Here is a 15,822-nt window from a genome sequence, read left to right as displayed (position 1 = left end):
GACCTGACCTGACCTGACCTGACCTGACCCTGACCTGACCTGACCTGACCTGACCTGACCTGACCTGACCTGACCTGACCTGACCTGACCTGACCTGACCTGACCTGACCTGACCTGACCTGACCTGACCTGACCTGACCTGACCCTGACCTGACCTGACCTGACCTGACCTGACCTGACCTGACCTGACCTGACCTGACCTGACCTGACCTGACCTGACCTGACCTGACGACCTGACCTGACCTGACCTGACCTGACCTGACCTGACCCTGACCTGACCTGACCTGACCTGACCTGACCTGACCTGACCTGACCTGACCTGACCTGACCTGACCTGACCTGACCTGACCTGACCTGACCTGACCTGACCTGACCTGACCTGACCTGACCTGACCTGACCTGACCTGACCTGACCTGACCTGACCTGACCTGACCTGACCTCTGACCTGACCTGACCTGACCTGACCTGACCTGACCTGACCTGACCTGACCTGACCTGACCTGACCTGACCTGACCTGACCTGACCTGACCTGACCTGACCTGACCTGACCTGACCTGACCTGACCTGACCTGACCTGACCTGACCTGACCTGACCTGACCTGACCTGACCTGACCTGACCTGACCTGACCTGACCTGACCTGACCTGACCTGACCTGACCTGACCTGACCTGACCTGACCTGACCTGACCTGACCTGACCTGACCTGACCTGACCTGACCTGACCTGACCTGACCTGACCTGACCTGACCTGACCTGACCCTGACCTGACCTGACCTGACCTGACCTGACCTGACCTGACCTGACCTGACCTGACCTGACCTGACCTGAACCTGACCTGACCTGACCTGACCTGACCTGACCTGACCTGACCTGACCTGACCTGACCTGACCTGACCTGACCTGACCTGACCTGACCTGACCTGACCTGACCTGACCTGACCTGACCTGACCTGACCTGACCTGACCTGACCTGACCTGACCTGACCTGACCTGACCTGACCTGACCTGACCTGACCTGACCTGACCTGACCTGACCTGACCTGACCTGACCTGACCTGACCTGACCTGACCTGACCTGACCTGACCTGACCTGACCTGACCTGACCTGACCTGACCTGACCTGACCTGACCTGACCTGACCTGACCTGACCTGACCTGACCTGACCTGACCTGACCTGACCTGACCTGACCTGACCTGACCTGACCTGACCTGACCTGACCTGACCTGACCTGACCTGACCTGACCTGACCTGACCTGACCTGACCTGACCTGACCTGACCTGACCTGACCTGACCTGACCTGACCTGACCTGACCTGACCTGACCTGACCTGACCTGACCTGACCTGACCTGACCTGACCTGACCTGACCTGACCTGACCTGACCTGACCTGACCTGACCTGACCTGACCTGACTGACCTGACCTGACCTGACCTGACCTGACCTGACCTGACCTGACCTGACCTGACCTGACCTGACCTGACCTGACCTGACCTGACCTGACCTGACCTGACCTGACCTGACCTGACCTGACCTGACCTGACCTGACCTGACCTGACCTGACCTGACCTGACCTGACCTGACCTGACCTGACCTGACCTGACCTGACCTGACCTGACCTGACCTGACCTGACCTGACCTGACCTGACCTGACCTGACCTGACCTGACCTGACCTGACCTGACCTGACCTGACCTGACCTGACCTGACCTGACCTGACCTGACCTGACCTGACCTGACCTGACCTGACCTGAACCTGACCTGACCTGACCTGACCTGACCTGACCTGACCTGACCTGACCTGACCTGACCTGACCTGACCTGACCTGACCTGACCTGACCTGACCTGACCTGACCTGACCTGACTGACCTGACCTGACCTGACCTGACCTGACCTGACCTGACCTGACCTGACTGACCTGACCTGACCTGACCTGACCTGACCTGACCTGACCTGACCTGACCTGACCTGACCTGACCTGACCTGACCTGACCTGACCTGACCTGACCTGACCTGACCTGACCTGACCTGACCTGACCTGACCTGACCTGACCTGACCTGACCTGACCTGACCTGAACCTGACCTGACCTGACCTGACCTGACCTGACCTGACCTTGACCTGACCTGACCTGACCTGACCTGACCTGACCTGACCTGACCTGACCTGACCTGACCTGACCTGACCTGACCTGACCTGACCTGACCTGACCTGACCTGACCTGACCTGACCTGACCTGACCTGACCTACCTGACCTGACCTGACCTGACCTGACCTGACCTGACCTGACCTGACCTGACCTGACCTGACCTGACCTGACCTGACCTGACCTGACCTGACCTGACCTGACCTGACCTGACCTGACCTGACCTGACCTGACCTGACCTGACTGACCTGACCTGACCTGACCTGACCTGACCTGACCTGACCTGACCTGACCTGACCTGACCTGACCTGACCTGACCTGACCTGACCTGACCTGACCTGACCTGACCTGACCTGACCTGACCTGACCTGACCTGACCTGACCTGACCTGACCTGACCTGACCTGACCTGACCTGACCTGACCTGACCTGACCTGACCTGACTGACCTGACCTGACCTGACCTGACCTGACCTGACCTGACCTGACCTGACCTGACCTGACCTGACCTGACCTGACCTGACCTGACCTGACCTGACCTGACCTGACCTGACCTGACCTGAACCTGACCTGACCTGACCTGACCTGACCTGACCTGACCTGACCTGACCTGACCTGACCTGACCTGACCTGACCTGACCTGACCTGACCTGACCTGACCTGACCTGACCTGACCTGACCTGACCTGACCTGACCTGACCTGACCTGACCTGACCTGACCTGACCTGACCTGACCTGACCTGACCTGACCTGACCTGACCTGACCTGACCTGACCTGACCTGACCTGACCTGACCTGACCTGACCTGACCTGACCTGACCTGACCTGACCTGACCTGACCTGACCTGACCTGACCTGACCTGACCTGACCTGACCTGACCTGACCTGACCTGACCTGACCTGACCTGACCTGACCTGACCTGACCTGACCTGACCTGACCTGACCTGACCTGACCTGACCTGACCTGACCTGACCTGACCTGACCTGACCTGACCTGACCTGACCTGACCTGACCTGACCTGACCTGACCTGACCTGACCTGACCTGACCTGACCTGACCTGACCTGACCTGACCTGACCTGACCTGACCCTGACCTGACCTGACCTGACCTGACCTGACCTGACCTGACCTGACCTGACCTGACCTGACCTGACCTGACCTGACCTGACCTGACCTGACCTGACCTGACCTGACCTGACCTGACCTGACCTGACCTGACCTGACCTGACCTGACCTGACCTGACCTGACCTGACCTGACCTGACCTGACCTGACCTGACCTGACCTGACCTGACCTGACCTGACCTGACCTGACCTGACCTGACCTGACCTGACCTGACCTGACCTGACCTGACCTGACCTGACCTGACCTGACCTGACCTGACCTGACCTGACCTGACCTGACCTGACCTGACCTGACCTGACCTGACCTGACCTGACCTGACCTGACCTGACCTGACCTGACCTGACCTGACCTGACCTGACCTGACCTGACCTGACCTGACCTGACCTGACCTGACCTGACCTGACCTGACCTGACCTGACCTGACCTGACCTGACCTGACCTGACCTGACCTGACCTGAGGAAACCGGGAGAGGCCGGGGGCGACGGGGAGAGGCCGGGGGCGGCGGGGAGACCGGGGCAGCGGGGAGACCGAGGGCGGCGGAAAGACCGGGGGCGGCGGGCAAGACCGAGGGCGGCGGGGTGACCGGGGGCGGCGGGGAGACCGAGTAGACCGCTGGAGACCGAGTAGACCGCTGGAGACCGGGGGAGACAGAGTAGACCGCTGGAGACCGCGGCAGACCGAGTAGACCGCTGGAGACCGGGAGAGACCGAGTAGACCGCGGGAGACTGCTGGAGACCGGGGGAGACCGAGTAGACCGCGGGAGACCGGGGGAGACCGAGTAGACCGCTGGAGACCGCGGCAAACCGGGGGAGACCGCGGCAGACCGGGGGAGACCGAGTAGACCGCGGAAGACCGAGTTGACTGCGGGAGACCACGGAAGACCGAGTAGACTGCGGGAGACCGGAAGAGACCGCGACAGACCGCAGGGGACCGCGACAGACCGCAACAGACCGCAGGGAACCGAGTAGACCGCAGGGAACCGAGTAGACCGCATGGAACCAAGTAGACCGCGGAAGACCGCAACAGACCGAGCAGACCGCGAAAGACCGCAACAGACCGAGTAGACCGCGAGAGACTGCAAAGGAACCGAGTGGACCGCGGGAGATCGCAACAGACCGAGTAGACCGCGGCAGACTGCGGCAGACTGCAGGGGACCGAGTAGACGGCGGGAGACTGCAAGGGACCGAGTACCCCCTCTGAGAGTCATTACCTTGTCGCGGTGAGGGGGCTTAAGTCAGCTGCGAGCTGGCCCATACTTAGTGTGGGAGGCAGCAGCGGCGAACGAAAAATGGCTCAAGGCTCATACCGTAAACCGCTTGCTAGTGCAACGACCCCGGGAAACCGGGTACGTGCTGGCAGGGGGCACGGGGGTCTTGGCTTAATCGCCTGGGCCAAGTGGAGGGCTACCACTATAAAAATCCCTCAATCCCACGGTGAGGTACGCGCCAAAGGGATACGTAACTGGAGAGCGGACCAGTCATGAGCGGCCAACTTCGGGGCACCAGGCGAACCCTGTCGAAGGAAGCCTTTCGCACGTGCAGGGGGCACCGCGTGCGACGACAATTCAATCCCCCATACTCGTGGGAACAGCTATGGATTCTACTAACAAACAAATTAAGGAGGAAAGGGTGGACAAAAGAGCCACCGGAGAGGAGACAGGAACAGATGCAGGTGAGAATCCGTTTCAGGGAATGGCCTTGGCAAGATCGCCAAAGGCAAACGCCCAGGGTGGAAACCTGGGAGACGAGCTGGAGGCGTTTGGTAACATCACCATCAGCATCTCTTCTACGGAAGAAGAGACAGATGAGGAGGGAGGCAGGAAAACCCCCGATGGAGAACCGTCCGTCCTAAAAGGAAGAGGGACAGCCCTCACGACAGCTGGTCTTTCATGGGAGACCAGCAGAAGAAGATGGCAGCGCTGACTGCCACATTGGAGGAGCTCCAGAAATTGGTGAGGGAAAACCTGAACACCAAGAAGGAGATCAAGGCGGCGATTGCGAAGTCTAATGGAATCGCCAAGAGCATGGGTGATCTCGCAGCTAGTGAGACCAGGCAAGCTGCCAAAAGGTCCCCAGGTGCGACAAGGGCGATGGGCTGCCAAACGGACGCCCCAAACAAGAGATGGGTGCATCAAGGAACCCAAACGGTGAGCGAGGAAGAGATCGCACTCCACCTCGAAACAAGGAACATCCGAGAGAGGATGGCCGAGGCAAGTTCGGAAGAAGCGATTTGCGAACTCGCAGGGAGGGGATGGCCTGAGGAGGCCTTCCAAAAAACCAAGATGGTCCAGGGGCACCCGGTGATGGCCCCTAGCAACACGGACATTGCGCTGATGCTTGCTCCAGAAGACAACCTGGAGAAGTCAGTAGGAAGGAAGGTTGCCGAGAGGTACCCGGAGCTGAGGGACCTCGTCCCCATCAAGGTAGGTGAACTGAAATACGTTAAGTTCACCTCGTTGTAGGAAGCGACACGGCAGGGGAGAATCGAAGAGACCGATTCGTCTTCCTTGCGGGAGTGCCGCAATGCTAGGAGGGGGCAGAGCCCAGGGTGGAAGACGTGCGCGCCGTGAGAAAGCTCATCGACAGCGCAACGGAGAAGGGAAGAGACCGAATAGCGCTGGCCACATCGACCGCGCTAGACGCTCGAACCTACCGCAAGCTGGCAGAGTGCGCTCTGGCTGGCAACACGGGACTTGAGGTGGCGGTCTGCACCACACACGAGGTGCAGAGGAAGCCAGAGGAAAGGGAGAGGCCAGGGCCCTCCAAGCGACCAAGGGAGACTATCTTGGTGAAGGCCACAGGAGTTCAGTACGCTAAACTCCTGAAAAGGATGAGAACCGAGGTCAACATGGAGGCCACAGGGGCGGAAATCGCCTACAAGGTGAGTACAAATGATGTACGATTACGGGCTGGTTATAGGACCACCCAACAAGCCACACTACGTGTGACGAAGGAGGTAGCCAGGAAGGCGGAAAGGATTGGGAGTCTGAAGGTGGGATAAACGTCGTGCCGAGTCAGGTACCGCCCCAAACCCACCAGGTGCTACAAGTGCCAGCAATTCGGCCACAGAGCTGCCGACTGCAAAGAGGCAAGGCGGGAAACAGTTTGCCACAGGTGTGGAAAGGAGGGGCACAAAGCCGAAGCGTGTAAGGAGGAGCCTAGCTGCAACCGCTGCAAGGTCCAGGGGCACAGAAGCGACACTCGCGCTTGCCCCAGGTACCGAGAAACCCAAAAGAGGGAAATGGAGAGACGCAGCTCCAGGAAGAAGAACTCCAGAGGGAAGGTGGTAGCGGGGGGCCCATCCCGTGCATGAGGGTCCTCCAAGCCAATTTAAACAGGTGCGCAGCAGCGCAGGAGCTGCTGCTTAGGACGGCGTCTGAGAGGAAAGCAGACGTCGTGATGGTGGCCGAGCCGAACATCAGAATAGCGGGCCACAGAGGGTGGCTGACTGAACTCAACCGGGATGCAGCAATAAGGTTCACCAGCAACAAGTACAAAGGTAAGTACACTGGTGGTGGAGAGGGATATGTGTGGGTGGACGTAGAGATGTGCGTCATGTACGCGTGCTACGTTTCGCCAAATGTACACATTGATAAATTTAATAGGGTACTAAATGCTATGCGACATAGTATTAAGGTAGCAGGGAAGAGCGTCGTAATATGCGGCGATTTCAACGCGAAGTCGCCGGAATGGGCGTCCACAGTGGAAGATGAAAGAAGCAAGATCCTCAGTGAATGGGCAGCGGCGATGAACCTGTGCATCCTCAACCAAGGGGATGCACCCACGTGCATCAGACATAATGGGGTGTCGCACATTGACGTCACGATGTGCAGCGAAGAACTGGTAAGCAGAGTTACTGGATGGGCGGTCACGGATGACGTAAACCTGAGCGACCACCAAAACATCACTTTTGAGGTTAGAAGCGAGACTCCGGGGAGCCAGAAGGCCTCGAGGAGTCCCTACTGGAGATACAGTGAGGCGAACAGAAAACGCCTAATGGAGGAGGTGGTAAGTAAAACAGAAGACGAGACCACGTGCACACTAGAGGGATGCGACAGGATCATCCGAAAAGCGTGTGAGAGGCTGCGTGCCGCAGAAGCGGCGGTCGCAAGGACTGCAGGAAAGCAGTCTATTGGTGGACGCCTGAAATCGCAAGGGCAAGGAAAGAATGTTTGGCTGCAAAACGACAGGCAGTGCGCAGCAATATGAGAGCGGCGAGAAACCCTCTCAATGAGGAAAAAAACGGGAAGTACAAGAGTGCAAGAGCGACTCTTCGGAAGATGATTGCGGCGTCAAAAGCCAAAGCATGGGAGCGAGTCTGCCAAGAACTGGATGACGACTTATGGGGTAAGGGTTACAAGATCGTAACAGGTAAGATGAAGCCCAGCTCGCCAATCGAGCTGACGAGAGAACGTATGGAACAGCAGATAGAGCTGCTGTTTCCCAGACACGAAGAGGTGGTGTGGCAACAAATGACCGTGGAAACCGTCCCGAGTTTCCGGGAGGAGGAGGTCATCAAAGCTGCCGGCCGAATTAAGAGAGGCAAAGCGGGAGGGCCCGACGGCGCTCCCCCGGAAGTTGTGAGAGCCCTAGCTGAGAAATGCCCGGGCTATGTGGCGAAAGTCTTTAATAGACTCCTAGAAGAGGGAACCTTTCCTCGCAAATGGAAAAAAGCGAGACTGGTGTTGATCGGGAAACCCGGACAAGACGGGCAAATGGAGAGCAAGTACAGGCCACTTTGCATGCTAAATGTAATAAGGAAGCTACTTGAGAGGATGATCCTACAAAGACTGCAGGACGAAATAGAAGAGAAGAACGGACTGTCACCATGCCAGTACGGATTCCGTAAAGGCAAGTCGACAGTGGATGCCGTCTTGAAGGTGCAAGAAATTGCTGACAAAGCAAACAGTGAAACGTGGGAAACGAGAAGCTACTGCGCACTCGTGAAAATTGATGTGAAGAATGCTTTCAACTCAGCCCCTTGACAGGGGATACTTGAACAGCTAGCAAGGTTGGAAATCTCGCCATACCTCATCAGGATGATTCGAGACTACCTGAAGGACAGATACCTAATACTCAAAGATGAGACAGAGGTAAGAATAAACAGTGGAGTTCCACAAGGTTCAGTGTTGGGACCGACATTGTAGAACATTTACTACGACAGGGTCCTGAAGGCAAAGATGCCGAAGGGAGTGACCCTGATAGGATTCGCAGACTAATGCCGAATATGAAGGGACCCAAATCGAGCAAGAGAAGGGCCATTGGGATGGTGATTAACTCAATTATCTTTTACGCAGTTCCTGCCTGGGAGAGAGCCTGGCAGATAAAGATGTACAAGGAGCGACTCGAGAGGACGCAGAGAAAGATGATGCTCCGGATCTGTATCACGTACTGCACAGTATCGACGGAGGCACTCGCGGTGGTAGCAAGCGTACCTCCGATTGACCTCCTGGCCGAGGAGAGGAGCGCCCTCTACCGCGACAAGAAGGATGCCTGGGAGAGAGCCTGGCAGATAAAGAAGTACAAGGAGCGACTCGAGAGGACGCAGAGAAAGATGATGCTCCGGATCTGTAGCGCGTACTGCACAGTATCGACGGAGGCACTCGCGGTGGTAGCAAGCGTACCTCCGATTGACCTCCTGGCCGAGGAGAGGAGCGCCCACTATTGCGACAAGAAGGATGGGCTGACGAGAAGCCACGCAAGGAAAGCCACCATGGAAAAATGGCAAGAGGGATGGAAGGAGGGAAGCAAAGGTTCGTGGACGCGGACTTTGATTCCTGACGTCATCAGGTGGGTGAGAAGAGACTGGGGAGAAGTGAATTACCACCTAACCCAAGCGCTCACCGGACATGGGTGTTTTTCCAACTACCTGGAGGGAATAGGTAAGTTGGACAGCGACAAATGCTGGTTTTGCAAGGAGGCAGACTCGTCTGAACACACGTTGTTCAGGTGTGAGAAATGGAAGGAGCTGCGTGAAAAGACGCAAGAAAAATTGGAAGAGGAACTCTCCCCACGAAACATGATCGAGCTGATGTTGAGGAAGCGGGAGAACTGGGAGTTAATCTCCAACATGGCTGAATTTATCCTAAAACAGAAGGATCACTACGAAAGGCAGAAACAGAGCGGCAACGGGGACGTTGAGCTCTGATCCAGCAAGGTGGACCATTCGGGTCGAGCTCCCGCACTGAAGCAATGTGGAAACAGTTCCAGTGCGGAGAAAGAGCTAATGGAGGGGTTTTAGTGGGTATGGGTCCCTGGATGGGTAACCGAGTCCCACACTCTCCCGTGCGGGTGGAACCATGCACGGGAGGTGCGTAAAGGCATTTCCCCTCTGAAGACCGCGGGAGACTGCCAAGGAACCGAGTAGACCGCGCGAGACCGAGTAGACCGCGGGAGATTGCAGGGGAACGAGTAGACCACGGGAGACTCCAGGGGACCGAGAAGACCGCGGGAGACAAAGTAGACCGCCGGAGATCGCGGGAGACAAAGTAGACCGCCGGAGATCGCGAAAGACCGAGTAGACCGCGAAAGACCGAGTAGACCGCGGGAGACTGCAGAGAACCGAGTGGACCGCGGGAGACTGCAGAGAACCGAGTGGACCGCGAGAGACTGCAGGGGACCGAGTAAACCGCGGCAGACCGAAGGAGACCAAGTAGACCGGGGTCGGGGAAGACCGAGTAGACCGCGGGAGACCGAGTAGACCGCGGGAAACCGGGGGAGACCGAGTAGACCGCTGGAGACCGCTGAAGACCGAGTAGACCATTAGAGACCAAGGGAGACCGGGGGCGGCGGAGAGGCCGGGGCGGCGGAGAGGCCGGGGCGGCGGGGAGACCGGGGCGGCGGGAAGGCCGGGGCGGCGGGGAGATCGAGGCGGCGGGGAGACCGGGGGCGGCGGGGAGACCGGGGGCGGCGGGGAGACCGGGGGCGGCGGGAAGACCGGGGGCGGCGGGGAGACCGGGGGCGGCGGGGAGACCGGAGAAGACCGAGTAGACCGCTGGAGACCGGGCGAGACCGAGTAGACCGCTGGAGACCGGGCAAAACCGAGTAGACCGCTGGAGACCGGGAGAGACCGAGTAGACCGCTGGAGACCGGGGGAGACCGAGTAGACCGCTGGAGACCAGGGGAGACCGAGTAGACCGCTGGAGACCGGGGGAGACCGAGTAGACCGCTGGAGACCGGGGAAGACCGCGGCAGACCGGGGGAGACCAAGTGGACCCGGAAGAGACCGAGTGGACCGCGGAAGACTGGGGGAGACCGAATAGACCGCGGGGGACCGAGTAGACCAAGAGAGACCGCGGGGGATCGAAGAGACCGCGGGAAACCGAGTAGACCGCGAGAGACCGCGGGGGACCGAGTAGACCTCGAGAGACCGCGAATGACCGAGTTGACTGCGGGAGACCGCGGAAGACCGAGTAGACCGCGGAAGACCGCAACAGACCGAGTAGACCGCGAGAGACTGCAAAGGAACCGAGTGGACCGCGGGAAACCGCAACAGACCGAGTAGACCGGCAGACTGCAGGGGACCGAGTAGACGACGGGAGACTGCAGGGGACCGAGCAGACCGCGGGAGACTGCAAAGGAACCGAATAGACCGCGCGAGACCGAATAGACCGCGGGAAGTCGCCCCCATGTCAGATCGGCTCATGTCGGGTCAGTTCAGGTTTTGTCAGGTCAGGTCAGGTCAGGTCAGGTCAGGTCAGGTCAGGTCAGTTTCAGGAAGTAAAAACAATTGAAAATTCTGCGTTCACCATCAATGACGAAGTGACGTATAATGACTTGAGTTTACTGTAAAAAATAAGCAAGATATCGATATCAGAAGTTTGACCATAGTTTTAGTCATGAATTTTCGGGAAAAGTTGCATTAAAAAGTTGCGATAAAAACAATGGCGCAAACCGCATCTCAATATCTGAAATAGTTTCCGAGATATCGAGCCTGAATTGTTTCGAACCATCGAAAATTTGACCCTCTGGCGACAACCCAAAATTTCAAACCGCCATAACTCAGTTATTTATTGGCAAATAGTAAAGAATTATCATGTTTTTGGATTCAGCTTGAAATTCTGCGTAAAACGAGACCCAAATATGTTGAGTTTGCTTAATAAATAAACGAGGTATTGGCCAAAAACTGTTTTAAAAACATCATTTTAGGGTAATTTTCAATCAACTTTCCGAGACTTTGATCGGCCATAACTCGGTTATTTGCAGTCGTATCTGAATTTAAATCCCAGATTTGAAATCTGCGTAAAATTCAGCGTACACTGGTGTATAATAACTCAAGTTTACTCGTTGTAAAATGTGATAATATAATGATGACGTTTTACTGTTCTTATGGTTCTAGGAAAAACCCTGAGTGGGGTTGAAATTATCACAACTTTAAAATATTTAAATGCAGATCTTACTCTAAAGCAACGGCATTCCTATTATGCCCAAGTGCAACTTGGGATGGCGCATTTTAATGTGTCTTATTGCGATTTTGTGATTTATTTTTCAGGTGAACAAAATTATTTGCATATTTGTATACCATTTGAAAAAGATTTTGCCAAAAAATTGATTGAAGTGTCAACAGACAAATATTTTAAAAATATGTTCCACCATCTGTGTAAATAGTTCGATGTTGTAGGGTAAGTTCAATGATAAATAAAGATATTTAAACAATAGACATTTTAATTTCATAAATAAGTTTTGCCTTTTACTCATTTTGCCATTTAAAATGTATCACAATTTATTCCGTTAAAAAAAGATCATTCCTTAAAATGGGACTACTCAAATTAACAATACCGCATATAACACAAAAAATTTCATTTATAATAGGTATTAAATGAGAGGGAAAAATATTTTTGAAAATTCTGAATGTTTTTATTCTCGCATTTACTCTTTCAATATGAACTCGTGCTGCAGCGATTTTTCTGTTAGCAACCGCCTCATTTTTATTAAACTGCTTCTTTTTTCTCAAGAAAGCAGGTCTTACAAGAGTAATTCCGAAATTATCACAAAGTTTATCAATCAAAAACCCTTTGTCTACCATTACTTGGTCCATATAAGGCTCAAGTTTTTCAATTAATTTTGACTGTTCAAAAATCACTTTATCTGAAGTTCTTCCTCCATAGCAAGGACTGATATAACATATAAAACCCGCAGGAGTGACCGCAGTCATGAATTTTAATGTGTGGTGCTTTTTGTAATGCGAATACATTTTTATCCTGCAGCATAGTTTTTTAGGTGTTTGTGCATACATTTCAATGCAATCTAAAACTATTCTAACACGCTGATAATCTTGAAAACAAAGCGGTATATTTTGCCAAATATTGTCTCTTGACGGTAAGTAAATGTATGTACTCAAGATATCATTTAATACACCAATCATCTCGTGAAATAAGTTTTTGCATGTTATATGTTAGTAAGATTTTCGAATAATACACTTAACGCTGAGAAGGTGAGATCCAATTTCAACTTCAGGAAAACTAAAATAATACGATCCTTAACTGAAAGTCTTTTACATCTTTTATCTTTATGGAATTTGGAAACTAGTAAAATTAAAATGTTTAAAATTGTGAACGAATTAATTCCTGTTAATACGTTTAAAGCTTTGTCGGAGATTATGAACTGGGAAATGGAACCCCAGTTGGTATTGACCTGAACCCCCACATTTTGATTTTCCGTAAAATCTGTTTGAGTTCCAATGTCTCGGTATTCTTTTTCATTTGGAGATTGAGCTTTAGTGAAATCTCTTGTAGACACTTCTGACAAGTTTAATAAAATATCGGCAACTTCTAATTCTCTTGAATAGGTTTCAGTAGATTGTGCAGTTGACTCATTTGCAGTCATTGTTTCACCCTCCTTTTCGGCCTTGATCTGTAAATTTATAACAAAATTTTAAGGTAAATAACAACTCAACGAAAGCCTAACCTGCCGTCTTTTTAACAATCTGTCTAAACGAACGATATTTCGCCTTGTAGTCGTTTCTATTTTAATTTTCGCTTGAGGTAGAGCCTTTGAAGGTACGGCTGTATGCTTTAAATACCTTTTAGCGTAGCCTTCTAAAAAGAACATAAGTGTTATAAAAAAGGTCATAATTTAAAATGGGTACGTTTAATATTTCCTTCATTTACTTACTTACCCTCACTTGGAGTCATATAATCCGTTTCATCAAAGTGTCGCGAACAAACTCTCATATTTACAGTCACAGATTTTCCCATCTTCAACTTAGTTTCCCACACTTTTCTACGACTTACAAGTGAAGACTCGCCAAATTCATCTTCTTGTACTACCTTTTGCTCTCCAGGCGGGAAACGATGAAATGATAATTCGGGATTTTTGTTGTAAACAGCATTACACCCATAAACGCAACAGTTGGCATTTGATTTTCTATAGTCCTTTTTGGTTGCCATACTTATTATTACCGCATTTGAGTTGAACGCAAAATAAAATAATGAAAACAAAAAACCTAAACTCCAAAACTCCGTAGGATTGCGCCTATGTATTCAACAACTATCACACTTCGTCATCACGTGACCATAATGCATATGCCGGCCACTAGAGGTCGCTTCGGTAAACAAGAACACTCAATTGAAATTAAATTATTATAGTAGCCAGCTTTTACTATGGCGTACCTGACTTTTAGAGTCGAATATTATCTTATTGCACTCATAATGTGGAGGGTGTAAACAGGCTATTGTGTCCGAAAATTTAAATTTACGACATCTTCAAGTAGGTAGAAAAAGGTGGACCCGTGCCTCTTCCAGGTATTAGCTCGAGATTGTTATTATTGATCCCTTCAATGTTTTCTTTTAAAAACGTTATTAAAGTTTTAATTTTTGTTTATTAATTTGAAAAACCCGAGAGACATAAATTTTTCAAACTTCTTCATTAGATTAATCTAACCAAGGTTGCCAAAGTGAACAAAATTCGCCAAACAGTTAACATCAAAATGATTTTTCATACTTACCGGTCGTCTTTATACATATTACCACTCCAAATAGATTGTTTAAAAAAACCTTTTAGTTTAACGACATTTTAATGTTCGCACAAATAGTTCAACAGACTTCTTACAAAAGATTCTGGAAACTACCTATTTGTGGATTAATTAAACAGCAAAATCGGATTGCGATAAAAATCTAATTTTGCGTATGTCAAATACGAGTGCAAATGGTAGCGTTCTGGGAAAAAACAATGAGAAGGAAACGAATGTTTATAATTTATTTCACAAATTCAGAGACATCTTGTTAATATTAAATTTTGAATTACTATCGCGAAATTAAAATTTTCCACATCAAATTGATTGATGTTTAAAAATTGTATACTGTCCTTTGTCTTTATAACCTTAAAATTTATAAACGGCACAGCAAGTGTCAGAAATTTGCTTTGTATGTCAGTCAGTCAGTCACAATGACAATAAAGGTTGCTTTACATTGCCATGTCAAAAAGTGATTAAAAAATTCTTTATAATTATGTAAAATACACGTTCCAACATTAAAATGATGCTAATTTTTTCGATTTCATTGTAAAATTTTTAAAACTTGATAGCCCTCGATTTTTTTAACTTGTTTAAAATTGAAATTAATAAACAAAAATTAAAAGCTTATCAACGTTATTAAAAGAAACACGGTGAAGGGATCAATAATCATCTTGAGCCCCCGCGCTAATACCTGGAAACGGCACGGATCCACATTTTTCTACCTACTTGAAGATGTCGTAAATTTTAATTTTCGGACACAATAGCCTGTTTACACCCTCCACATTATGAGTGCAATAAGATAATATTCGACTCTAAAAGTCAGGTACGCCATGGTAAAAGCTGGCTACTATACAACCAGTGAAAAAATGCCCAGAGTGGTTCGTGTCTTAGCTAAGGTAGCTGGTTTGTGTCTTCGGGAATAAGTAAAACTTCTGTGACTTTTTTATAGATGTCGCCTCCGCGCGTCATTTCCGAAAATTTACTATAGAGTGGGCTATCTATTTACTCCTTCATACAGTGACATTATTCAGAACAGTGGCGACACGAGGCAGTTTAGCTCCGCCCATCCGCCACGATGGAGCTAATTGTTAGCGAGAATTTAAATGTATGTTGTCTTTAAATGCAAAATATCCAACAATACAAGTGCAAAATTAAATCTGCCTCTAGGGGAAATAATAAGTTTATTGATTTTCCTAAAAATACATAAAAAATAGCAACTTAACTTAATAAATATATAAAATAAAACCTCAAATAACATTTGATCAACAGCGATAGTTCACAGCACAAATCAATTTTTAAAGCCATAAATGCAGAGTATTTGATCAGTTTGTGACTGGAAACATTGGAACTTGTGTAATTATGCTATTAGCTAATCATTTGGCGTAATCCTCTGCTGCATTGCCCCCGACAAAAATAAAGGCGCGGAAACCGATTGAATCATGATTTTTATATTTTTGAAGTAAAAAATTTACTTCTAAACAGGGGGGTGCTTAATATTTGAATTAGGAGTGGTTTTTTTTGAGGTGAGAAAATCCTGACACCTCCTGCTAAGAAAACTTAAGCAGTGAATATCCATTAACATCGTTAGGGATTAA

The 15,822-nt window shown here is 50.9% G+C and overlaps 2 protein-coding genes across 2 annotated transcripts; one reads left to right on the top strand and one right to left on the bottom strand.

Annotated features, from left to right (window-relative positions):
- Positions 1 to 7,478: 7,478 nt before the first annotated feature.
- LOC148166844 (uncharacterized) lies at positions 7,479 to 9,421 on the top strand. Its single transcript, XM_088048385.1, has 3 exons — positions 7,479 to 8,216; positions 8,262 to 8,366; positions 8,438 to 9,421. Exons 1-3 carry the CDS (start codon positions 7,479 to 7,481, stop codon positions 9,419 to 9,421), a joined length of 1,827 nt encoding a protein of 608 aa, XP_087904511.1.
- Positions 9,422 to 11,995: 2,574 nt separating this feature from the next.
- On the bottom strand, positions 11,996 to 12,637 carry LOC148166843 (uncharacterized). Its single transcript, XM_088048383.1, has one exon. It carries the CDS (start codon positions 12,635 to 12,637, stop codon positions 11,996 to 11,998), a length of 642 nt encoding a protein of 213 aa, XP_087904509.1.
- Positions 12,638 to 15,822: the final 3,185 nt, after the last annotated feature.

Source organism: Gnatocerus cornutus, unplaced genomic scaffold (assembly GCF_029298725.1).
Source record: "Gnatocerus cornutus isolate USDA-ARS CGAHR unplaced genomic scaffold, icGnaCorn1.1 Chromosome12, whole genome shotgun sequence".
Classification (NCBI taxonomy): Eukaryota; Metazoa; Arthropoda; class Insecta; order Coleoptera; family Tenebrionidae; genus Gnatocerus; species Gnatocerus cornutus.
Note: the sequence above shows the minus strand (reverse complement) of the source record. Positions and strands in the feature narration are given on the sequence as shown.